General features: G+C 37.5%; 4 protein-coding genes across 11 annotated transcripts; 1 reads left to right on the top strand and 3 right to left on the bottom strand.

Annotated features, from left to right (window-relative positions):
• The first annotated feature begins 238 nt into the window (after nucleotides 1–238).
• On the top strand, nucleotides 239–1685 carry LOC113731843 (pathogenesis-related thaumatin-like protein 3.5). The gene is made up of 3 exons (XM_027257312.2): nucleotides 239–466; nucleotides 602–1280; nucleotides 1410–1685. The coding sequence occupies exons 1-3, from the start codon at nucleotides 406–408 to the stop codon at nucleotides 1543–1545; spliced, it is 876 nt and encodes a 291-aa protein (XP_027113113.1). The 5' UTR covers nucleotides 239–405; the 3' UTR covers nucleotides 1546–1685.
• A 5-nt stretch (nucleotides 1686–1690) lies between these two features.
• Nucleotides 1691–12444, bottom strand: LOC140003659 (uncharacterized). Of its 6 annotated transcripts, XR_011840405.1 has the most exons (12): nucleotides 11868–12444; nucleotides 10712–10934; nucleotides 8942–9089; nucleotides 8633–8740; nucleotides 7770–7927; nucleotides 7438–7603; nucleotides 7076–7212; nucleotides 6047–6734; nucleotides 5028–5140; nucleotides 3766–4021; nucleotides 1871–2454; nucleotides 1691–1755 (listed from the first exon to the last, which is right to left on the bottom strand). XR_011840405.1 is itself a non-coding variant. In XM_072079749.1 (11 exons), the coding sequence occupies exons 1-11, from the start codon at nucleotides 12118–12120 to the stop codon at nucleotides 2170–2172; spliced, it is 2535 nt and encodes an 844-aa protein (XP_071935850.1). In that variant the 5' UTR covers nucleotides 12121–12444; the 3' UTR covers nucleotides 1691–2169. The 6 variants fall into 6 exon arrangements, 5 of the variants coding, with proteins under 5 accessions (XP_071935850.1, XP_071935851.1, XP_071935853.1 ...); XM_072079749.1 differs by having other exon boundaries at nucleotides 1691–2454; XM_072079750.1 differs by having other exon boundaries at nucleotides 1691–2454; nucleotides 10712–10928.
• A 1735-nt stretch (nucleotides 12445–14179) lies between these two features.
• On the bottom strand, nucleotides 14180–15755 carry LOC140036828 (uncharacterized). 3 transcript variants are annotated; one of them, XM_072079746.1, is made up of 4 exons: nucleotides 15399–15755; nucleotides 15231–15307; nucleotides 14666–15157; nucleotides 14180–14556 (listed from the first exon to the last, which is right to left on the bottom strand). In XM_072079746.1, the coding sequence occupies exons 1-4, from the start codon at nucleotides 15676–15678 to the stop codon at nucleotides 14293–14295; spliced, it is 1113 nt and encodes a 370-aa protein (XP_071935847.1). In that variant the 5' UTR covers nucleotides 15679–15755; the 3' UTR covers nucleotides 14180–14292. The 3 variants fall into 3 exon arrangements, with proteins under 3 accessions (XP_071935847.1, XP_071935848.1, XP_071935849.1); XM_072079747.1 differs by having other exon boundaries at nucleotides 14180–14553; XM_072079748.1 differs by having other exon boundaries at nucleotides 15231–15301.
• A 3328-nt stretch (nucleotides 15756–19083) lies between these two features.
• Nucleotides 19084–24491, bottom strand: LOC140036147 (uncharacterized). Its single transcript, XM_072077444.1, has 6 exons — nucleotides 23957–24491; nucleotides 23668–23784; nucleotides 22869–23557; nucleotides 22643–22802; nucleotides 19908–22533; nucleotides 19084–19795 (listed from the first exon to the last, which is right to left on the bottom strand). Exons 1-6 carry the CDS (start codon nucleotides 24489–24491, stop codon nucleotides 19084–19086), a joined length of 4839 nt encoding a protein of 1612 aa, XP_071933545.1.
• Nucleotides 24492–24692: the final 201 nt, after the last annotated feature.

The following is a 24692-nucleotide window of genomic DNA, read 5'->3' as shown; positions in this document are numbered from 1 at the left end:
CCTTTTGAAAAGGACAAAAAGAACGTATGTTTAGGGGATTTTCATTAGTTTAAGCTTAGTTAGCTTCTTAATTTGCTATGCTCGTTTGGTACTGGAACCTTGCAGAAACATTTTTTGAGCACTGGGAAATATTCATCAAGTTGTAGTAAAATAAGTTGATGAACAGAGCGAAGAGACGACAAGTTTCTCTGAGAGAATTTGTATGGAAAGTGCCAGACAGAGGCAAGGTATCAGTTGATTGGGAACCAAGGAAGGAAGCCTCCCCCCTTTCTGCCTACCCACAGGCCACCGCTTCTTAGTAGTCTCTTCGTAACTCTCCTCAACACGTATTCTCTCACGCTTATAAAACTCACACTAATCATCTTTCAGCTTCTTATACCCCAGTCAAAGACCAAGAAGTGATATATGGCATCTCCTACTGGTGCACTTTCGACCATCTTGTTTGCCTGCCTTGTAGTTGTAACAGGTATAGAGAAGGGGGGCGGGGGATGCGTTAGTGGTTATGTTTCCGACCAAATTTTTAGTTGCAGAATGCTTCACTTCTCGGTTTAAATTTGTCAGATTTTATGACATGAAAGATGTATGTTTTCTTGAATAACAGGGATAATACTTGCCGAGTCCACGAACTTGACCATTATAAACGGCTGCAACGAAACCATATGGCCCGGTATAACACCAAACGACAATTCAGCACCAGATACCAACATCAGCGGAGGTGGTTTTCAATTGAAGCCTGACCAATCCGTTGTATTTTCAGCTCCACCTGGATGGAATGGCAGAATATGGGGAAGAACCGGGTGCGACTTTGACAAAGATGGCAGTGGTAAATGCGAAACTGGTGACTGCGGAAGCACCCTAAAATGCAAAACTCCGGGGCAACCGCCTGCTTCAATTGCCCAATTTGCCTTCGGTAACCTTGATTATTATGATGTTAGCCTTGTCGATGGCTTCAACTTGCCAATCACGGTAAAACCAATATCCGGAAAAGGAAATTGCAGCACCGCAGGTTGCGACAGTGACCTCAGGCCCCATTGTCCACCGGAGCTTGCAGTCAATTCCAGTGGGAAATCTATCGCCTGCAACAGTGCTTGTAATGTGTTCAACACAGACGAGTACTGTTGCAGAGGAGCATTCTCAACTCCCCTCACCTGCGTGCCAACAAATTATTCGAGGACGTTCAAGACCGCATGCCCTGCAGCTTATAGCTATGCCTACGATGACCCCTCCAGTATCATCACCTGTTCTGCTACAGACTATGTAGTCACATTTTGCTCGTCAACGTATATGACTAACTCGTGATAGATTACTGTTTAATGCTGAAGTGTTTATGCATGTTAGAACCTTTTCAGGTGAAGAGGAACTACTTATCAATCATTTACTCACTAAACCTGTTTCTTTGTTTCCTTTAGGAATCAAACACGGTGCACATATCATGACAGGACGCTTACCTGTAATGAAGCAAAGGGTCCAACCACATTTTCTCTTGTGGGGAACATGCTGCTGCTAGCTTTACCAACCGTATTGAACCTAGGATCTATGTTTTGATAGATAATCTTAGTGCAGGACAAATTTTGGCAATGGAATGTTGTTCCCCTTTATCATGTACTTAATTCCTTTTTGCTATAGTGGTGATTTTACGTTTAGTGCCTCCAAGTGTATAAATTATCAAGAGGGTGAAGATCTAACTCCATTCTAAAAATTTCTGGTAAGATTTTAATAAGATGCCGTCTGATCATCCAGATCTATACAAGCTACCTGACAACAAATTTCAGGTAAATACTCACTTGTATTCGACAAACAAGTGATGTTAGCAAGGCTTACATATTTACATCTGCAAAAAGCTTCAAAAAGAATAAAGAAGGTTATATACCTTAGGCCTGATGGTTGCTCATTCTGCTTGATCACTAGCATGCAAGGCAACCATGCGTAAGGTTCGCATCAAATAGGGCATAGGATTCCACCATTTACACTCTGTCACCGTTATAAAGCACTGCTACAAAATTGTAGTTTTGCACCCTCTAAGGCAATTTGTTTTGTGCTTCTGAAGGGGTTAAGAATAAACAGGTCCTTCCTGTTTCCCAAATTTCACCAATGCTTTGGGGAACTAGTTTTGACTGTATCTAAACTGATTCTATCTTATTTGTTAATTCAATCATCTGCCAAAATTGATCAAGACTCTCTCTTACCCTGAATGCTTACTGAATTTGCCATGCTCCTGTTTACACTCAATGCCTTGGACCCATCAACCTCGTATGGCAGTACAACAACAGGGGCTGCTGGTACAGTGCCCCAACGCTCCTTCAGAAATCTCCTAAACGCTAAAACCATCTGCCTCCGGAAATTGAGCTCCCTTGTAAAGAGATCAAATATAAGAAATGCCAGAATGTACTTGAATGGAACAAGGAGGAGAATTGTAGCACTTAGTAATAGCAGCAGAGCAACCTCTGTTGTTACCTGAAAAGAATTGAGAACCCAGTGAAAGAAAAAACAAAAAGAGAAGGCTGTAATCCTAAAAATTTCATTATGCAACAAGACAGACACAAATTTTTAACCCCAAAATCCCAGAGGCCAAAAAATCTATTCTGAAATAAAACAACATCCGGATCATTTAGTGATGGGCCTCTACATTCTCTTTGATATACATCATTAACCTTTTCGGATCAGCTTCTATTGCATAACTTCAGAAGCAAGTCAATAAGCTATTTCAACGCTTCATACTAATCTGATCATGTTAGCATGGCCAACTTTTTTAAAAAAAAACTTATTTTCCTCCAATAGTTATAAAGCTAACCTAGTATGATAAACCTGCATATCAGATGATAGAGACCCACCCTCACCTTATTGTAAGAATCAAGAGCAATCATTTATTTGAAACACTTAGACCTACTTGTGATTTAACAAGAAGTATTTGCATGTTTCTGATTGCAAACGAAGATAGAGGGTTATCAGAGAAAATAAGGGGATAAATAATATTTAGTTTCTTTCATTATGGTTTGTTCATATAAAGAGAACCACTGTTTTCCACTGTCCACTAGAACGAGTTATATAATGTGCAAATTTACGATGATAAACAAGTTTTTAAACAGAGGAAAATGTGAGAAGAAAGAATTCTAGATGTGAGGGAGAGAAAAAGATAAAAGAACACAAGAAAAAGGTGAAAAAGAAACGTTCCACCCCAACCATCTGCCACCCCTTTTACCTCAATTTTTGCGTCACAGTCCATAATCCAGACCTATCAACATCTCTCCCCCAGTTTACGCCTGGTTTGCCTGTTTGGGTTGTCTCTGTTTGCTTCTTTATCAGTGCATCTACTGTAGTTGTTTGTGGACCTCTGCCATCTTTTCAGTGTTAAGATGGCAGTGTTAAGGATTTTTGTCCAAAGAGGAATGAGGAGAGTTTGTTTGCTTTACAAAGAAGAGGTGAGCTTGTCTTCTGTCTGAAGAGTTGTTATCTTGGAGTGTAGCATTACTTTTTGGCATTTATCAATGACATAACTCTGAATTTTTAGGGGGCTGTTCATCTTAAGCTCAAGTCAAATATTAAAATGTAATTTTGACGTCTAGTGGAATCTAGTATTAATATGGACAGATGTCGAGGTATACATGTAATTAATTAACAGGAAATGAAATCGAAAGATAAATGGCAGGATAGACAACAAGAGAAGAGTTGAATTCACCTTAATTGCATGCAATACATCTACAAATTCATCTCAAGCGATTTCAAAACTTGACTGCCAAGTTAAAGTGAGTTCAAGTTCCAGCATACCTGAGGCTGGCCAGCAAGAATAATTGTTCGGATTTTGAGCAGGGAAATGTTAAGATCCTGCATAAACTTCTCCACTTCACGCATGGCCTGTTTCAAAGCAATAATTTTTTGAATTGTATTTGATGGTGGCTGATCACGTATGGTAACTTTTCCAAAATATCTTCCCAAGCGACCTTGTTCCTTAAGCCCCTTCAACAATAACATGCTGGCAGCCAACAGCATCAATGTCATCGGGAACAGATAAGGGAGCATGTTTCTGATCAAACAGATAGCAGAATGATTTGGGATCAGTAATCAAGTGTCGCTGATGACATTTGTCAGTGTCAAAAATCCAAAGGACTGAGGTCATGCAAGGTGGTCTACCAAATTGACCGAGCAAAGAAAAGTTTGAACTTTGTCCAATTTAAGAAAGTAGTCTTCAATCACGAATGGAAAGAAGCATTATTGGAAATTACAAAAACATTGTTGGTTTTAATACCTTTTTTTCGAAAGTATAGAAGTTCTAACTAGAAGACTGCAAACAGTATATTTTTGTTCCCTTCACTGAATGTTTTCTAACTCTCAGTCTGTTCCCACTTCACCAAAATTCATCAATCTGTTCCCACTTCAACAAAATTTATCTCATTCACCAAGCACACATGCAAGTAAGAAATTAAGAATTGCATCCCCATCTTATGATGGTTTCTTACTGTATGAACAGAAAGCATTGTCTGCAAATTGTCATCACAAAATCAATTTGAAAACCACAAGAAAGAGACTTGGCAAAGGAGATTATCCAAATGAATATAATGTAAAGGATTTGACTTCACAAATTCACCCTAGTAGGATGGTTATATGTGTTGAAGCCATCAGCATAGGCAATGACATTTATCAGCTGAATTGAATTTTCTATGAATTGTTTAACATGCCAGGATCCCTAATCACATGAGAGGAATTAATACTGAGAGCAGAGTTTAAGGCCTCCCATACTCGAGAGAAAGAAAAATAGTAATAAAAATCACAATGTGGAAGGAAATCAGAATGCTATTCCTGCAAATTCATGGCAACAGAATTTGATTCTTCATGCTTTGATTGGTCATAAAATGGCAATTAGTTCGAATCCACTACAACAAATGATAAACTATTTTTATCAAGATAGCAGGAATAACTAATACACTTGCAAATTTGGAAAGTAAGAAAATTACTAAATTAACTTATTCTAGTATAAGAACCAGAAGTTCAAACGACAAAACATGAGTGTCATGAAACCACAGCCATTTTACCTGAAGATGATAGTATACACAAACACAAGAAATGATGTAGTCACCAAGGGCTCCTCCCAGCGTCTAAGTCGTTCAAAATTATTGGCCATAATAGTTAAAGGAAGTATGAGTTCCTGTTAAATACCAAAAAATATATATATATATTCAAAGAGAGTACTAAATAATCATGTTAAACAAAGATAAAGAGGCTTAGTGACATAGTATATGCAATAAGATGATCTTCAATCTGATGGAGAGAAAAGTAGGATTATCAGAAACAATAATCTAGATTAATTCATCATGCACCAAAAAGAGCAAAAGTAATCCCACAAAGATCGAGAGATATACATCCACATTAGTTGCATATCTAGATCTTCCCCGACACAAGCTGGTTAGACTCAGGACAAGGAGTGAAGCAATTACATTTTGCCGACCCAGATTTATTCCTAAAGCTCAGATGTATAGGCATGAGACAAGTACTTTAAAACATAGAAATAACCTCAACTATTGCACTAGTTATGGTATAAAAGAGTAAAGAAAAAATTTCAGCATCCCTACAAGGAGATATAACAAGAGACATGATGATAAATTGAAAATTTTAGAAGACATGCAGATTAGTTAATCTAGGACAATGAAATTTCATTTAAAATATAAGACTGTAAAGTCCCAAAAAAAAAAAGAAAAGAAAAACAAGGAAAAGACACGTTTAGTAAGCAAAAACTTGAACTGTAATAATGCTAAAGCATCCAAAAATTTTGAAATGCACGTAAGACTTCATTTACTAACACTGAGAAGTTTACTAAGATTTAGGAGCATGGGAAGACACAGAGTAGAAATGAATGTCATATGCCCCAACACAACATATCACTATTAAATTTAAAACGGATTAATCTCCAAGAGTCCAGCCTTGTGATCTGTGAAGACATTTTAATACATGATAGCTTAGATTTCATATAGCAAGAAATATCAAGCTTATATAGGAAACATAATGAAGATTTAGAGAATAAATAAGACCAAGATAAAGGCCAGGCAATTCCAACCTTAAAAAGATCAATATTACTCGGTATTCCTTCAATCATTGCAGCATTTATTGTTGCTTGTGTTTTTTCAGCTATTATATACTTATCTCTGCATACTATTGCTGCCTTTTCCACCAATGACACCCCAGCAATGACATGATTTTTACTCAGTACTACTCCATTTCTCATGGAGAAGTGCTTCCAGAAGGCAACTGCAGCATTAGAAAACCAAGATGGAGATGTCATCCACTTCCGCAAGTACACACTTCCATCTATGTCAAACACATGATTACTACTTTCAGATGCATCCTGAGTGGATATTAGATGTTGGCCTGGTTGTTTGTCTCCATCTGTAATTTTTGAAATCAACGGTCCAGCCCAGAAATTAACAGCTAGAGTTTGGAAAACCACATCACCATAAGGAGCATGTTGCAAAAAAGAGAAAGGGACAAGTTTAGTAGGTTCATCCAAGAGTCTTCGCATTTGTTGAAGAGCCTGGAGTCTAGCAATAGCATTGGTAGCGCAAGTAATTGCCTTTGCCTTCCCTTTGTGAGCACCGTGTACATAGTACACAGATTGGTCACCATCCTTGGGTCCAAATTCTTGTATAAATTTGTGTAAAGCATTCACTTCATTAATAAATGCATACCATACATCTCGTCTCATTTCACCTCCCAGGTCAACAAATTCCAGGACCCATGTTTCAGACCTAATTGGATGCACCACAAAGTAAACAAAAAGTTTGTAACCTAACCAACTTCAACATAAGGATGCAAGTGGACCTCAGAAGTGACAAACAACTAAAAAATCCTTAGCTTTCTGTTGTTTTGTGAGGCAAAGCCTTGTAACCTCATGTATGAAATCTATTTTTTTTAAAACAAAAAAGCGAACAGGAAGTTTCTCCAACATATTTAGCAGTTCTTGAAACTTTAACAATTTGAACCAACTATTTAGGGAATTTTCAAGTTCACAATCCAAATAATGAGTAAAATCCCATGAATGAATTTGAATAAAATAATTCCACAGAACAGGTCAAAGAAGCTTACTCACTCCAGCCCGGAGGTAACAGATATAGCAGAGTCAAAAAGATCGGTTCCCAGGGGCCCAACCCTTGTTCTCTTTACTTGTGAACCATCTCTTGTAAGATCCAATCTCACTGCATCGCTTTGGCCTTTTAAGCCAATTCTCTGGAAAGAAGTTTAAGAGTTAAATGAACTAAGCTGCAAAAGAATACCTTGTATGGATGCTGGAAACTACGCCAAGTCTCATCAACCTTCATAGTTCCATTTTATGGTAAAAGAGTACATAGACAATAATTTGAAGTTTACTAATGATGAACATAACCGATAAGATAGACAATAAGTAGACATCCCTAAGCTCCATTCCATGCATTCAGCAGAAATAGCAAGTACCTCAAAGTACAATGCCCCATCAGTCAAAGTTAGTTTTCCTGGCCATACTATGTTGTTCTCCCATTTCAACACTGGCGGCTTTCTGCTTGAACTGAGGCACAAAATTTTCTCTCCAAAAGGCTTGGGGGACCCTTGGGACTCATATGATTTTCGTCCTTCATGAATCCTACATTGGATAAATTTTGAAAAAGGAATGAAAACTTTCTGAATGGGTTCACCAACATGCTTGCCATAAGCATGAGAATACCATCAAATAACTCTTTGACACATATATGCCTATAGATGCAATCTACTATTTGGAAGACTCGTAAGCAAATTTAGTTCATGCTCACTTCAGAAGTTGGTCAATGTATGTAGACCACGAGCCATATGAGATCCCTTGTTCATCACGAGCAAGAGCTTTGAAAAGGTAATGTGCAGTGGACCAGTCAGCTACACCAGAAATAGCTGGAGCTATACGAACAAAAGCAGCTTCTCCTACAAGCTTCCTCTTTGAGTTTCAACAAGAAGCAATATGGTAGTTGTTGCAGTCAATATACTGATGTACATTAGGAAGTAACATATCTTTGATAAGTAAAAAGAGTTTTTCCCAATAGGAACTGCAAAATCCAGAGAGATATAGAAGAATCATAGAAGTTACTTATTGCATGGAGTGTTGAGACTCTAATCCATCTCATTCCAACTGATAAACTATGATACTCCTAGTGAAGCTCTTTACATGCTAGAATAGGATTAGGGCTAACCAGAGTATTGCATTAGGTGACAAAATTGGTAGAAGTATGTCACATGCAAATCCATTGATTCAATTTGCCTCCAAATAGCTAATACGGTTCTGTCCTATTACCGTGCTTTACTAACTGAATATCTATCCTTCTATGGATCCGACTTTGCTAAAGATGCTAGGATATTAAAAGCAAGATATCCTGTTGTCACCTAGAGGACATCAAAATTACTGGACGTTGAGAACAGTAACAGGAAGTCCAGTAAACATCTTTTTACTCAGTTGAGTCACTGGTACAGAAATTTAATCAGCATATATAACTTGACCAAGTCATCAATATTCTACCATAAAACCCCAAGGCACCATCTTATAAGCCAATTAATGCACATATCCCATTCAAAGAATTGGACTAAAGAAGGAATGGGTACAGAAATAATACAAATATGATGCTCAAACAGCCAAAATAGTAGAAACCTTGAAAGAGTCTCTGTCTGAGGCCTCAGCCTGGGAATCCTTTCCGCTGCTGTATGGATGCTCCCATGCAACCATGGTTACAAAAATAAGTTTCCGAAATGCACAATCCTATGATCACAGCAAAAATCAAATACTCATGCAACAAAGAAGTCATCACCCTCTTCTACAAATAAGATAAAAACCACAAAAAGTACTTTGATCCTTCTCTGTTTTATCAAAACAATGGCATCTCTGTTAGCCAAAAGAATATCATACAACTAAACCTAGATACAAGCAGGGAATTTGATCGATTGTACTATGTCTACAAACCTTCAGGGAAGGATGAATATCTGAACTATCTCTGGACAAAAACCTGAAGCAACAGTATTCGACTAAATTACGAGCATTGTTGTATATCGGTCCAGGAACAAGGGCTCTAAATATCTTCTGCATTTTTTTCCCAGTCAATCCATTCATCCTGCATAAATTAACTCTTATTTCATCTATGGATCCAAGAAAGACATCAGGCAAAACCAATGTCATCAAAATTGCATGATGATAATGAAAGTTATCAGAATCCGTTGCAAGACGTTTCTTATAATTTGAGTTCATAAAAATTCATTTTTCTTCAGGACTTCTTTCCACATCCAATCATTAGTCACACTGATGTTTTGCACAGTAAAGAGGATAACCAAAAGAACAGATAATATGAAGAAACAAACAGAGTTTCCAGAGGATATAAAAATCTACAAATTTTCAAAGAAAACTAAAACAGATAATAGACACGTAAAAGCTTTCAAAGGATATAAAATCTAAAAGGAACAAATATCCTCGTTTGAGTCAAAAACTTTATACGCATATAATACAGGCAAATAAGCTAAAGTTTGTGATGCAATGTTCTCGTCTTCAGCTGACACAAGTTTGTGAAGCAAGTCTCTTTTTGAAGATTTTCATGATTCATGTCAAAAAAATGATCCAAATCAAAGAATAAAAGAGAAAATTGCAGAGTCTACCAACGTTTTACCATAGCCCCCCTTCATAAATGAAGGATTCATTGCTCCTAATGGTAAAGAAATATCTATTTTCTGCCAAATTGAGACATATCCACTAGATTAACATATCTGAGTGTAAGAAAATCATAAATCACACTAATCCTTGGGAAAAGCTAGTTCAGGATGATTACAGAGTCAGGCAGTTGATGACACATGAACAGAAATGAACCAAGATGAAAGGGCACAGACTTGAAACTCAGCAAATCTGACACTATGCAGGTCACAGAATAAGATTTAAAAACCAAATAGAAAGGGACAGGAAAAGAGAAAGATGGAGAAAATGAAAAAGCTCTTTCCTTGATGCCTAATAGACACAGTGTGACGTTACGAAGCTTCCCATCTTAGCATCTAGCTCCTTCCATCTTACAGTAAGGGCGTTCTTAGGAATGCAAAAATTTTCTTTTGAATTTTTAAGTTAAATAATTAACTTTTTATAATCTATATATATTTTGATGATGATTACACATCAGAAACAAATTCTTTTGAGCTTATACAGGACATAATCATAAACTTTTCATGCTCTCTTAAAGTAGCTAGAGATGAATCAGTTCAACTATCTGAGTTGCAACATTTCGTAATATGCTTGACAGCAGACACAAGTTCGTCTTCTTCAATAAACTCAGCGAATTCACACGAACTAGGTGTATATCCAGTCCAATAATTGAAACTCTACTTTATTAGTATTTAGTGTTTCTTAGCTCCGGGTTAGAATCCTCAGTTAAGCAGCACAAGATAAGTTAGTATTAAGCTCTTGCAGCTCTCATTTTTCAGTTCTGCATACTTAATAAACCCAGAAACATACTTTCGGGAAATTCTCCCAGTTGAAATTCTGGCAAAGCAGCAAAAACTGGGGTGGACTCGATGCCTAAATTATGCAACACTAGACCCAGCAAAAGTTACATGGCCAATTCTAGTCCAAGTGGAGAAAATAATGAAGAAAAAGCTCCAGTTAGTTAGTTTATGTCCACCAGATGATTTGCAAAAAAAGCAGACAAGAACTGTTGAATCGGATAGGACCATGACGTTGCACATATGGCACCCTTATTACCTGCTAAATTGCTCAATAGAAACAATGGCAGGTAGGGACAGATCTCCACTGGGTGTTTTGCTGTTAATTGTCTGTTCAGCCAAGAAAATGTCCCCCAAATCTCCAGCATCATCCTGAACAACAGGTTTCCTATCGTTTACAGTTTTTACCAGTGGAGTCGTGACTTCATTCAAAAAGTTTTGGGTCCTTGAGATCCAATGGTTTAGTGATTCTTGTACTGCATCTACCAAAATAGCATGAAATTAGAACAGCTAGACCAAAGAAAATACAGAAAATTCACAAAGCTTTTCATCAAAAACAACTGAAGTTCATTACAAGAAACACCTGTAGTCCTAATTACAACTCCTACAGCAACAACTGACATGGAACACAGCAACTTGAATTCAGTCATTCTTTGATATATTTGATTTCTGAATAGACTCGTAATGTGTAATATGTAGCTCAAAAAGCTTAACTTACAGATGAAAGAAAAATAATTTACATTCTAGTTCTAGATTATATTAGCAGTATATTTCATTCACTTTTCTTTATCCTGGCGTAACTGCTTCTGCTTTGTGCATGGTAAGGAGAACATATATCGTCTGCAGATATCCCATTATGATGAAACCTTACATCTTTCGCCTAGACCTCCACCAAATTTACAATCTTCCAAACATATTAACAATCCCATATCACGAAATTTTCAAATTTTTATAGTCAACTCCCAAGAAAGTGTCCAACTTTCGATCATCATCATGTCCGTATAATATATAGTCAGTGTGAAACGCATAGACGGGGGAAAAAAAAGTAATATGCCAATAACTAACCAAATGAGCAACTAAAGACAACATAAATCCTGTACTCCATAACGTTCAGCCTTTAATTATCCATCAAGAACTGCCTCTAAGAAAGCTTCTATTACAAAAATTGAAAGCTCAAAAAGCCAAAACCAGAAAGTTCAATCCAAACAGTGATAAGCTATATTTTCAGTCAAGGTTTAGAATGAAAGTGGTAGTCCATGTAAAGGAGAATTTTCCTATCGGCTTATAAATTGATTTTTCTATGTAAAGAAAAGCAATCTACAATCAGCAGAGTTTCAGCAAAGTATCTTACAGGCTTTAGCACCAGTGGGAACAAGTTAATTAAACCGCTGTAAGTATTATATATTTGAACTCACTCGCATCGATCTCAGTGAGCTTCCGTCTACTATTATCCAGCAGAGATCGACCCAGAATCTTGAAATTAAACTTTTGGTCAGCAGATGAAGATGACGAAGAAGTTTTGTCACAGCAAATAATCTTAATCCTGCAGGAACCTTGATGATGATGATGCTGATGATAAGAGAGCAGAGCAAAAGGTGGTGCCGGTGGTGGTGATGGTGATGAGCTAGCAAGTTTAAAGTGGCCCTTTATCGAGAATCCTGTCTGCATATTTCTTTCTTTGTATTTTCCTTTTCTGATTGAAATCCCAAGAACTACAGATTACTTTTCCAAGAAACAGGAAATGGTTGTATGAAGTTAACTTGCACAGTTGCACTAGTATTTGCTGAGGAAGAATTATTGGGGGAGTAATAGTAAGAATGAATTGGTGGGTGTAATAGTAAGAATGAATAACAATGAGGGGATCAGCGATGAGCACGAAAGAATACTTTGGAGTTTGGACTTCCTGTTGGTGAAGACGACAAAATGGGGACTTCCAGAGACGGAAGAGAGAGATGAGCGTGAGAGCGAAGTGAGCAGTGTGTATCTGCGTGTTTGCAGATTTTGTATGGGAGCGAAATGTTGGTTTTGGGGATTTATTTATGGGTTAATTCCACTTTGTTCCCCCAAATTTTGAATGATTACCCGCTTCAGTCCTTAAATTTCAAAATAGGACACTTAAGTCCCTAAACTTATAAATACCTCCCACTTGAGTCCCTAAATTTATAACATGGGACACTTAAATCCTTAAACCCTTATAAAATGAGACACTTCGACCACCAACAGCATTTAGGATTTGTTAACAATTTTCCTTAAGTGGGAGGTATTTATAAGTTTAGGGACTTAAGTGTCTCATTTTCAAGTTTAGGGACTGAAGTGGGTAATCGTCCAAAATTTGGGGGGACAAAGTGGAATTAACCCTTTATTTATTGCTGAAATTGTAATTTTTTGGGTATTGTATCCATAAATTAAACATGTTCGTTCTATGACCAAATAAAGATTTTTTTTTTATTCTTCGATTGTAATAATTTCAATCATTTAAAATATAGATATTTATTTTCATTTAGGAATATAAATTGAGAGAATAGTTTAAAGAGATCATAGAATTGCGTTTATTTATGATCGCTTAATCGACTCATGATTATATTAAAGAATTGCAAAAAAAAAAGGGAGAAGGACCTTTCCTGTGACAAAAATAAATTCAAAAACAAATAAAATCTATGAAATACGAGGACGAGAGACCTCTATAATTACTAGTTCCAACTATACCGTAACATTAACATAATAAATATAGATATTAGAGTAATATAGAACAATAAAAGTAAACAGTAACACAATGACATATAAAATCATAACAAATTTTAAGGCATAAATTTCAAAGAACGAAATTTTTTTTATATTTTTTACTTATTGTTATTGTGTTAATATATATATTTATTGTTTTAAGTAGTATTTATACTCGCTCTGTTAATAACTGCAATATTATTGTACCGTGCAATTGCACTGATAATTGTAGAGGCCTTGATCTGAAGAAAGACGACTGTTGTCTTTTCAACCGGATAATTTGCCGATGTATCGAGCAAAATATTTGTGCTGTATTATTCTTTATTACCAAAAGAAAAAAAAAAACTAGATAATCATGGAGGAGGTATGGCGGATTTTTGTTTGCTTTACTCTGGGCTCAGAGCTGTGATGGGCTGACGCGTGGATGGTTGGGGGGGGATGAATATTAAAATATTAACGTGTTAACGGAGAGAATCATTTTATTACTGTTCTTTTTAGGAATGAAATGAGAAAGTCAAATTTGATTGGCTACTCATAGGACAGAGAGACAACGGCGGGGCCCTCTTGTGAATTGTCATTCCGCTCAACAAATCGCAGGTGTGTTACATGTTGATGGCTAAATCCGAGCTCGAACGATAGGAATTTAGGGATAATTTCAGAAACCTTGCTCGAGATTTCTGACAATTTCATCTAATATCTTTAAAATTTTTAATATTACACTTACCTCCCTTGATACTATAAAATAACCATAATAACTTTAATATATTAATATTTTTTATGCAATTAAATATTCAATGGAAACAAAAACAAGATCACTTATAGAATGACTAATTATGTCCTAAATATAATACTAGGAGGCATGGGCCGCGCTCTGCGCGGCAACAACTTATGGTGGATGCCCAGAAAAAAATATGAAGTAGATATATCCCTTGGAAAGTAAAAAGTTGAGGGTATTGGTTGTAATAAAGAACGTAATAAGAGACAATAAAAGAACCAACAACCAAAGTAAAAGCTAAACGTTATAACAGGAAGCGAAAATTTAAAATATACCGTTCTGGAGCCACACGTTCCAGCGGAAAAATTGCAAAGGAAGCTTTTACAGTTAAAGCAATAAATAAACTAAATGTGGAACCGATGATGCCACGGATACATGATTTCGAGTCCATTTGTTCCGAAGATCAAAACAGCTAGTGAAGTGCGTGACTGCGGCATGAAGAAAAGGATTTCTCCCTCTCGAAGGTCATGATCAATAACGAAAGTGTTCCAGTTTTGATGAAATCTATTTTGTGTCACTCCAATGTTGTAAATCTTGATTCCACTTGTCAAGACTATAGATGGTGTTCTGGATTCATGTAATCTGGAAGTTACATAGCGGGGAATCTTCTGTCAAAACAAATAAGCTATAAAAATTAATAACTTATAATTGTAACAAGTATGGAACAAATAGAAAGTGTATACTGAGAAACATTTGAGTAAATATGCATATATATACCATGGAGTACTTGAACTCGGAGGAAAAAATTTGATAGAAGGTATCTAACGCCATTAAATTGTGTGCAAAAAAGCGATTGATTGATGATGTGATTAATTTCAAATCTGATTGATTATTAGCAAAACCTGTAATAGAAAAAAGAGCATGTGAGAATGTATATTTTTCTGAAAGGAAAAGACGTATTAGGGGACTGAATAAGTTTCCTTCTGAAGTGGATAATTTAGAAGGGATCATTGGAAGGTGTAATGTCCAGCGGGTGTAAACAAGCCTCTGATCAAACCCAAAAGTAAATATGTCATATGTAAAACTCCCTCTATTTCTTAAAAATATCATATCATTCTCGGCAATATAGTTATCTGAGCAAAAAGTCATCCATTCTCCTTCAAAACAACGGTTTCTGATTTCTAAGTTCCACCGAGCCAAGCCATGCTGAACAACTATAGTCTGTCCATGTTGAAAACGGTTGGATTCAAACATATCATCGGGTATTTCCTGGAGAAAGCAAAAAAACATATTGGATAAACTGAAACATAAAAGAAAAGCAGTGAATAATTAAACAAGCTACCTGTTTTTCAATGTTTGTGCAAAATAGTACATAACACCATTGCTGTCCATTGGAAATTCTACAGCTCTTAGCTGGTTCTAGAAGCAAAATATAAAGATTAAGTATATTAGATTACGTAGGAGCGGATAAAGGGTCTAACAAAAATACCATTTCAAAGGGAAATCGTACCTGTTTTTACAAATGCTGATGAAGAGATGTGGGTGATAGTTTGTAACCACTGTTGAATCGATTCAACCGAATACAAATATGGTTCACCTAGCGCACGAAGAATCATAGGATAAGCTTCAAGGAAGGCATTTTTTGGATAGCATACCATGTTTCCCAAGCCTTTCTGTGCAGCAGTGGCTACATGAATCTTTCTGTGATCAAATGTTAAGAGGTAAAATCGTATTTTCGTCTTCAGCTGAACTGATTCCCATTTTTTGAAAGGATTTTTTGGTCGATTCATTTGTAGTGATGGAAAAAGATGATAGGTTGGAGCAAAGGAAAAAAGAAATGTTTTTCGGCAAGAGTATGAATGAAGAGTTGTTCCAGAGCACGTATAAAAAGACGGTGAAATATTAGGTAACCCAATTAAATGCAAAGGTAAGAGAGCCGCTGGGAACATTAAAGATGAAAGAGGTGAAATACAGGCTTCTTCGAAACACAGATATACATTAAGCAATAGAGTTGCTCTGCCTATAATAAATGGGCTGAAATTATATAGGTAGAGAAATAACTGTTAGCCATCATGGTATCATGCTGAGTTGTTACATATTTGCAACGGGAGACAAGAAAAAATAATAATTGGAAGGCGTGTAAATGTGTAAGAAATCCCCAAAGATTAAAATGTGGCCTCCTTTGCAGCAATTAAGAACGATTGCAGACTTATTAGTAAATATCGCATTCACTGCCTGACTCTGTTTCAAGGCTCACCTTCCTCTTTTTATATGGAAGTCTTCTGCTGAGCCGGAGAGGACTTGGCATTATATACAGAAGACAGTGCATATGGTTTAATAGAAAGAATAGTTAAGGGAAACAAAGCCAAGGGACTATAAATAAGAAAATAAAGGTTCAGAGATTTCTGGCAAGACGATGTTCTGCAATAAACAAAAGTACAGACGCTACTATTTCGCCATCTGAATGCACTGTCCCAAAACAAAAGAGTAGACATAGTTTACTCAGAACAAAAGCATGCATAAAGGCACATGACCAGCTAGGTGCATTGTTTTAGAAGAAAGAGTAAAATAGCATGATCAGACAAGTTTTGCTTTTTTTGCGTCGCGTGGCTTATCATGAGTTTCTTCAACTTGTGGTTCTTCAACCTGAGAGAATTTTGTATCAAGGCGAACTCTGACCTTTGATGTAGAACCAGGCTCATCTGAATGACAAATAACTCTAAACCATCAGTAAATGTATTTAATAAAGATCTCGTATGAGACAAGCCGTAACAATAATGAATAGACCTGGCGTCAAAGCTTGCACTGTTGAATTAGGCAGGGCTCCCACTTCTCCGGATTGTTGGAGGGGCAATGCGTTGCGATCACTTTCGAAACAGTAGACAATTGTATAGCGTTGGTGAGATGACCCATCTCTATTATTTACTGGCTTTAACTGGACAATGAACATCTTTGACTGAAGACTATCATGAACCTTTTCCAGCGGCAACTCTATATTCTATAGGAAAAGAAAACAGAATAATAATAAAGTATCTTGATTTCTTATAGCAGTGCATGAACCATTCAACTGATAAATTGTATGGTTGTTATCATCTCGATGCAAGCTAACGAAAGGTACGTGATAGTTTTTCATATATGTATGACCTTCCTCTGATGCTCCATAGCTTCAATTGCAGTGAATGTGAGCAAACTTTCAGCCAACTCGCCAAAGATCGACGCAGTCAGTGTATCTGTGTCGTCTGTGAGATCGACATCAAAGCGGCATCTACATTAGATAAGAATAAAAGCATCGTTAGTATGGTAATTCATATAGAGATTAAGGAATTTCTGAAAAAATAAATAGCTGAAAGGTAAGATTAGTTTCCTGGGTGAAGCTTTCTGCTTTTCATCACAGTGGTTGCAGGTGTAAGTAGTAGCAAAATTTGCCGATGTCATGCGATGGCATTTGGTACAAGCCATGTAATAGTACTTCTGGAAAATGTGTTGAAAGGATAACTTTGCTTTTACCCACGAGAGCTGAGATATTTTTTTTAAAAAATACATTCAAATTTTTGAAAGAGAATGGTTAATAAATAATCTGTATAATACACCAAACAATCAGAACAAAAGAGAGCTATAAAAAAAGATATAACCTTTTGAGTGGGAACAACATCAATAAGCGAAGTAATTTTTTGCTGCGACTGATAAAACATCTGAGGGCTACGATTCGAAGTCATTTTATCCTGAACAAGATCAGCTAAGTATTTTTCATGCCTAACAGCCCTACAAAAACTCAGAAAAAAGAGCATACGGGTGTTCAATATAGCAGTGATTAGTTATAAGATGTAAGAAAAAGAAGTTTAATAGTGAAGCTACCAGTGTTTGAGTTGGTTGGCATCTCTCACTGGTGGATTAACAAGAATGGCTGTGTCTTTTTTAGTTGACAAAGCGATCCCTATTTTGTTGATATTATCAAGTTAAAGAATAACATAGTTACAAAGTTCGAAAGAAAAGCTAATAAGCATACTTAGCAACAGTGCCACTAACCATCATATGTGACGACCTTAACCCTGCGACATACGACAACAGGAAACTTATCCTTCTGCTGAAGAATTGCCTTTCCTTCGTTTTCGATGAATTCGTTCCAGAGAGATAGTACAACAGGATTCATTCTATGCATAAGGAGAGTAAAAAAGATAACAGTTATTACTGCAGTAAAAGCTGATGCTGCAACAGGAACAGATATATAATTCATGACAAACAGATTCATTGAAGAAGCCAATGCTTAACTCTTCATTGACAAGCACAAATCTCTGCACCGACGAGTCACCAGAATCCTTATGGACTGGAATGATAGAGGATGCATTAACAACAACGCCAATGACATCTACATTAAGGGAAAGAATTTGTTAAACAGCGCCGCCAATGACATCTGCATTGAGGTATTTCGAGTTTTACATAAATATAATATAAAGAAAAATGAGCATTGCACTGACCAACAGTTTCATTCGTAGAGTCTGCATAATGGCCAAGATCTTTATATTCTGTAAAAGTGAATCGAAACGGCAACACACCAGAATCATCTTCATCAATTTCTTCAACAACTGTGTCTGTTCCTATAACCCATTGAAGTTTAAGATCATCAATTCGAAACTTTTCAGCAGTATGCCTAACATCTGCATTAGAGATGCGATATTTTTTGTATAGCCTCAGCTTTGGACCCATCTTTTCTATGGCATAATTAAAAAGTATCCCCTGAACTCTAGCTCCCTGCAAAAGAGAGATCAGTGTGAAGGATTTAACAAGAAAAAAAGAGGAAAGTAAATAAGGAAGAGTTAGGAAAAAAAAGCATAAAGTATATAATATATATTAAACACTGGAAAATTTCTATAGCAGCTGTCGTTAGTATAATAAGGTTACCTTTGAGTCAGCAAGTATGAACTTTTGGTACTTGGTTGGAGTAGAGAACGAAGACCCAATATTCATTTTTTCTTGCACCGTTACTATAGCTGTCCATGATTTCATTCCAGGCTTTATATCATCAATAAACAGAACATCACCCATACTGCATTAAAGATGAAGCAAATCTATATAAAGGTTAAGCCTAAACAAATAACAATAGAAAGTAAATAATAAACGCAGTGAGTGGAATGCAGGCAATATAAAGAATCTTTGTAGGTGAAGCTACAAGTGTGCAAATACCTCAATGCATGTAGTCATCTTTTAGCTAATTCTAGAATTTCCCGGTAAACAACGTTTCGGGTTTTAACCTCAACGACAGTATCATGAAAAGTTGGTGGCATTATCAAAACTTTAACAGCAGTTGCCATCTTAGCGCGAGATAAAGCAACGTATAGTTGGCCATGCGAAAAAACAGGCTCGCGGAGATAGATGCCTACACGATCCAATGTTTGACCTTGCGACTTATTGATGGTCATGGCAAAGCAAAGCTTTATTGGAAACTGAATACGTTTAAAAGGAATTCCAATCTTCTCAGCATCAGATGTTTGCAGTGGAATTCTAGGCAAAACAATTTGTTTGCCTCGATGCTCACCGACTGCAATCTCAGCACAGAGCACATGCTGTTTTAAGCTTCTGCAAATGAGCCTTGTCCCATTACATAATCCTTCTGTAGGATTTAAGTTCCTTAGAAGAATGATAGGACAGTTTTCTTTCAGGACTAATTTATGGGGAGGCAAACCTTTGGGATTTAAAGAATTCAGAAAGTCTTGGTAGTCCCCTTGATCTCTTTCATTTAGAGTTCTATCAGTGCTCATATAAACATAGGCCTGTCCAGGGAATCGATCAATCATCATCTCATTAATATCATCGACACAGGAGTTCTTTGGCGTAAGAACGCATCTGTTGATCATGCTGTATGGATCTAATGAATAAAGGCAGAGATCGGAGAATACAAAATCCACTAACCTGAGTAGGTAAGAATATGATTAGAAGCGTGTGAGTGTGTATATATATATATGTATACACAAAATGCACCTATAAGAGCAGTATGCCTTAAGGATAAATTTTTTTTCCTAACCTGTTCAGTGATTCATTCTTGTTATTGTACCGAATTAATAAATGCTCACATAAAGATATTTTCCCTTCAAGATCTTCAGGTTCACGGCCTTCACCAACTCTAAGAAGGAAATCTGAGTATGGAAGGTCTAAAAGGGCTCGCATATTTTCTGATAAAGAAAGCTTTGTCAGAGTATTCCATAAAAGAGAATTAACAAAGCTAGCTTCGATCTGCTGGTCCCTAGATGCATTTGGTATAACAGGTAGAGTCTGACGAAAATCACCACCAAAAACTACTATTTTACCACCAAAAGGCATATCAGAATCCATCACATCTTTCAGCAATAGATCAAATGCTTCCACAGTATCCTTTTTAGCCATCGAAGCCTCATCCCAGAGAATTAGTTTGGCTAGCGAAATCAGCTTAGCTATAGAGCTCTGCTTGCTGATTTGGCAGGTTCTGCTCGCTGACACATCCAACGGAATCTTGAATCTTGAATGAGCAGTCCTTCCTCCAGGAAGAATAGAAGCAGCAACGCCGGACGATGCAACTGCTATCGCAATATAGCCCTGAGATCTAAGCGTTGCAAGAAGTGAACGATATAAAAACGTTTTGCCAGTCCCCCCAGGACCATCAACAAAAAAGCTCTTACTCCCAGAAGAATAAACCTCAGTTAGAATAACATCGTAAGCATGTTTCTGGGCTTCGTTCAATTTCGAAGATAAGAGCAAGTCTTCTTCCGTGAATGGAATGTTTCTCTCACTCTCTATCTCCTTTGTGAGCCGATCATCACATACAAGAGAAAATCCTTCAGGAACAAGATGGTAGTCACTCACATTCCTTCCCATCTGTTCTAAGATTCTGTTTATCTCTTGGAGAGTACGCATTCTTATTTGATCAGAATCGCAATCAGTCAAATGAGAGTTCCTTTTTAAATCCTGGGAAAGCTCACCCTCGAATCTTTCCCAAAGAAGCCTTGGATTGCTGGGGGAGCAATAGACTAAGAGAACTGCAAACAGAGTTCTGAGCGAGAATGGCATTTGAAATGTTGCTGCATCCGTAAGAGCATCCTCTAAGTACGTATCAGATTGGAGCAAACCCATTTCGAAGGCAGCCTCTCTATATGATAGAGCAAGCTTACCATTGACAGTGAGTAGATCCTCAAATGACGTTGGAGCATGAACATGAGATAGAAGTAATCGAAGATAATAACGTTCTCCCTCAGTTGGGCTAACAGTTACCAATCTGCCAATGACCGACCTCCGCTTCCTGGGAGTCCAGTTTCTTGTTTTGGGAGTCCAGACAAAAAACTCAGGAAAGTCACGGTAAAGGCAATTGAGGTTTTGAGCTATTTTATCGGTCTTATTCATGTGAAAAAATTGTGTAAGCATTGTCTTGCTAAAATCAGCACGGTTCACAACATCAGCAAGGTCAGAATGTTTATGAAATGAAATCATCTGGTGGCCTGGAAGATGTACCTGAAGAGCGTAAACAGAAGGAGTCATTTCATTTAAAGAAAACCTATATATGCGCCAAAAGGCCTCTGCAGCTGCGACCCATCGTCCGGATTGGAAGTCATTGATTTCATCGATGTTTTCAGCAGCAGAACCAGTATTTATATGAAAGCTAATACGGTCGTGCCCCTTGTAGACGTATTTGTATAAATATTTGACTAACCTGACCGTTGAACAAATCTCAACATTCATATGGCAGTCAAATAATGCAAGAAGGTAAGGATTGTACGGAACAACCCAACGGTTGCCAAGTGTTTTATTCCGTACTCTTACAACTCGACCATTTCTCCTCCTTCTATAATGCGGATAGCTATCTTCTGTATGGATAGTGTATTCACTGAAATCCTTGGGATAATGATTTCTGCACGTTCCATTTTTCATGCAAACATTATCTTTGTTCAATTGTCCACAAGGACCATGCATCATGTGTTTGATGACAAGTGAATACAGGTATCTCTGCTTATCAGGATCCGGAATCTCAGCAGAAACAATTTGATCGTAAGCCTCAGGATTCAACGGCTTATATTCATGCTTAAGAATCAGGAGCAAGTGAGCATGAGGTAGACCTCTCTTCTGAAACTCAATAACATAAACAAGAGCCTGGACCTCTCCAAAGATCTTTTTCTTTAGTATCTCAGATTTAAGCATTTCGAATTTTGCTCTAAAAACTCTGGACACCAAATCAGGCCTATCCTGTGCATCTTCTCCATACTTTAGATTTTCCTGAATCTCCTTCCAGTTAGTATTACAAGTCATAGTAATAAAAATATCTGGTCTGCCATACTTTTGAACCAAAGCCATAGCGTCTATGTAACGCCGTCGCATGTCCCTTGGACCTCCAATAAACGAAGCTGGAAGGTACACTCTCCGACCAACCTGGCTTCCTTGCCGCTGACCCACAGATATACTATCTATAACACCCTGTAGAATTTCTGTCCTAACGTCATTCTGTTTTTTCCTATGGAAATCAAGCCTAGATGTTTCAATTTTTACATAGACATCAACAACAAACTGTTGTAAGAGCCTCCTTGCATGCAATAACATGGAACGATCGTTTTCTCTCATCTGGAGTAAGTAACAATAATACTCTCGGGCAGAAACAGTGCGGCGTTCTTTTCTGCCGTTTTCAGAAGCTACACAAAACACGAACATATAACATATATATATATTATCTATAGCTTTATAAAGAATTCACTAAAAGGACAAACCACAGGGCAAGCATATCAGATTAGATAAAACTACCTTCCTGTTCCATGCGAATCAAATCTGAGGCAGTCCGTATTGAAGAAGCATCAATTACATTGGCATCATCAGAAGCATCACGTTTTCGTTTACTTGAGTCACAATTTCTTAGTATCCCATGACGCCAACCACACTCACCGTGAGGAAATAGGAGAGGATACTGCAAAGGATCATAGCAGGAAAAATAGTGATGTATTCGATGGCTGGTGTTTGAGTGTGAATAAACCTGAATTTGTGGACCTTTTTCAAGCGACTCGCCCTCAGATTCTGTCCAGATTGCAGCAACTTGGGATGAGGTTGGTAGATTATAGACCCTTTGATCTAAGCTAGGATTGGAGTTAAGAACAATCTTGTGATTTTCCAGATCTGCCACATCCCGCAAGCTCTTAAAGAATCTAGTGTAAGGATTAGACTCAAGAATACGCATTAAGAGCTTCATAGTACTCTCACGAAGCCTAGGGGAATTACGAAGCCTCGTAGATAGCTCTTCCTCCTCATCAAAAAAATATAACTGTATGCCTGTAGGTTGCTTGCCGGAGGAGATTAAGCTATCTAACAAATGATAAACCTGACCTTGAACGCGAAAGGTATAAACTCCTTTGGTGTTCTTTGTAAGATCATGGTCATACTTTGCACCAAAAGTAGTGAAGGCGACATTATTGTTATAAGTACGGATGTGTTTGCGAAACTCAACACACTCTTCATCTGTACCAGAAAAAAGACGATAAAGACTATAAGGCATGACGGGCACAACAACAGAAACGTCACCACCCGCGCAACAGAATTTTGGAGGTTCCAAGTGAAATCTCTTTGCTCCACAATGTTGACAGTTTGGAGCATTTGGCAAAGCAATAGAATGTTCAGGGATCTTTTCCAAGCGAGAGTACGCGGTGCGCCTAGTTTTTCTTTTTCTCCCTAGCGTGACGGTTAAGCAAAGATTATTTAATAGAGGAGTAAGGAACGAGGTTCGATAGTAAAGACAGTCGCTATAAGCAGACAGAGCAATATTAAGGACGTTCACAAACCTTCTTTAAGAGCATGTGTACTAACAAGGATTTGTGCATTGTTTGCAACACCAGATGATTCCGCTCTACCTAAGTCAATAACACAGGTGCCTTCTTCTATAGGAGGAACAGAAAGAGCTGGCAGAAAAGGATGATGAATGCGATATTGTCACAAGGGTAAGGAAAAAGAGCTGAAAAGAGCAGCAGCCTCCAAAAGTAACGAGGATTGCACCTCGAAAGAGCAACAGAACCAAGCAAAAAGAATAAGCAAACATAGTGAATAAACAGGAACACTGTCAAAGGAATATACCTTGTGACAGTGAAGACACAGCCTGAAGAATCATAGAAGGAGATGGTTCAACAGACGATGATTGCGGGTTAAGCTTAGAAGCCAGTTTGTTTGCGGTAGCATCAAGCATGTCAGCTAACGCATCATCACTGTTGACAAGTACATGGTTATCAGGGGGGAGAGTTCCTGCGGCAGACGGGAAAGCACCTGATTCCTGCAAACCTTTTGAGGCACCGGGCATGCGTTTGCTTTGCCTACTTTTATATACCTTTTTTTGACGAACGGTAGGAGGAGTAGTATGAGAAGGTAGTCGGATATCTTGAGCAAAAGAATCAGAGACGGAAACAAATGAATCCACTTGTTGTGAAGTAGACAAAGGATCTTTTTTATAGTGCACACATTGCTCTAACTGAGATGCACCGAGAGCGTCAGTAGCAGAAGAATGGCCAGTACATTTTTTTTCCGCGTAGGCATCTCGCCTACGCTGCAACAAGGCATCCTTTTTCCCCTTGTCCATCTTAGCATAACGCATACGGCGAACAGAGTTGCGGTCCATGGAGTTAGGAATCAAGATCTAGCTTATAATAATGTAATAACACAGAACAAGTTTTAGATAAACAAATATAGAATTATCAGCATATAAGGGCGGTTTGCGCAATCATAAAGATCATAATAATCACTATACCTGAGATAAAGACACAAACTGAAAGTAAGGACAAGAGCCGGAAGCAGTCAAAAGAAGCTACACTGCAAAAGA

The sequence above is a fragment of the Coffea arabica genome, chromosome 2e (assembly GCF_036785885.1).
Source record: "Coffea arabica cultivar ET-39 chromosome 2e, Coffea Arabica ET-39 HiFi, whole genome shotgun sequence".
Lineage (NCBI taxonomy): Eukaryota > Viridiplantae > Streptophyta > Magnoliopsida > Gentianales > Rubiaceae > Coffea > Coffea arabica.
Note: the sequence above shows the minus strand (reverse complement) of the source record. Positions and strands in the feature narration are given on the sequence as shown.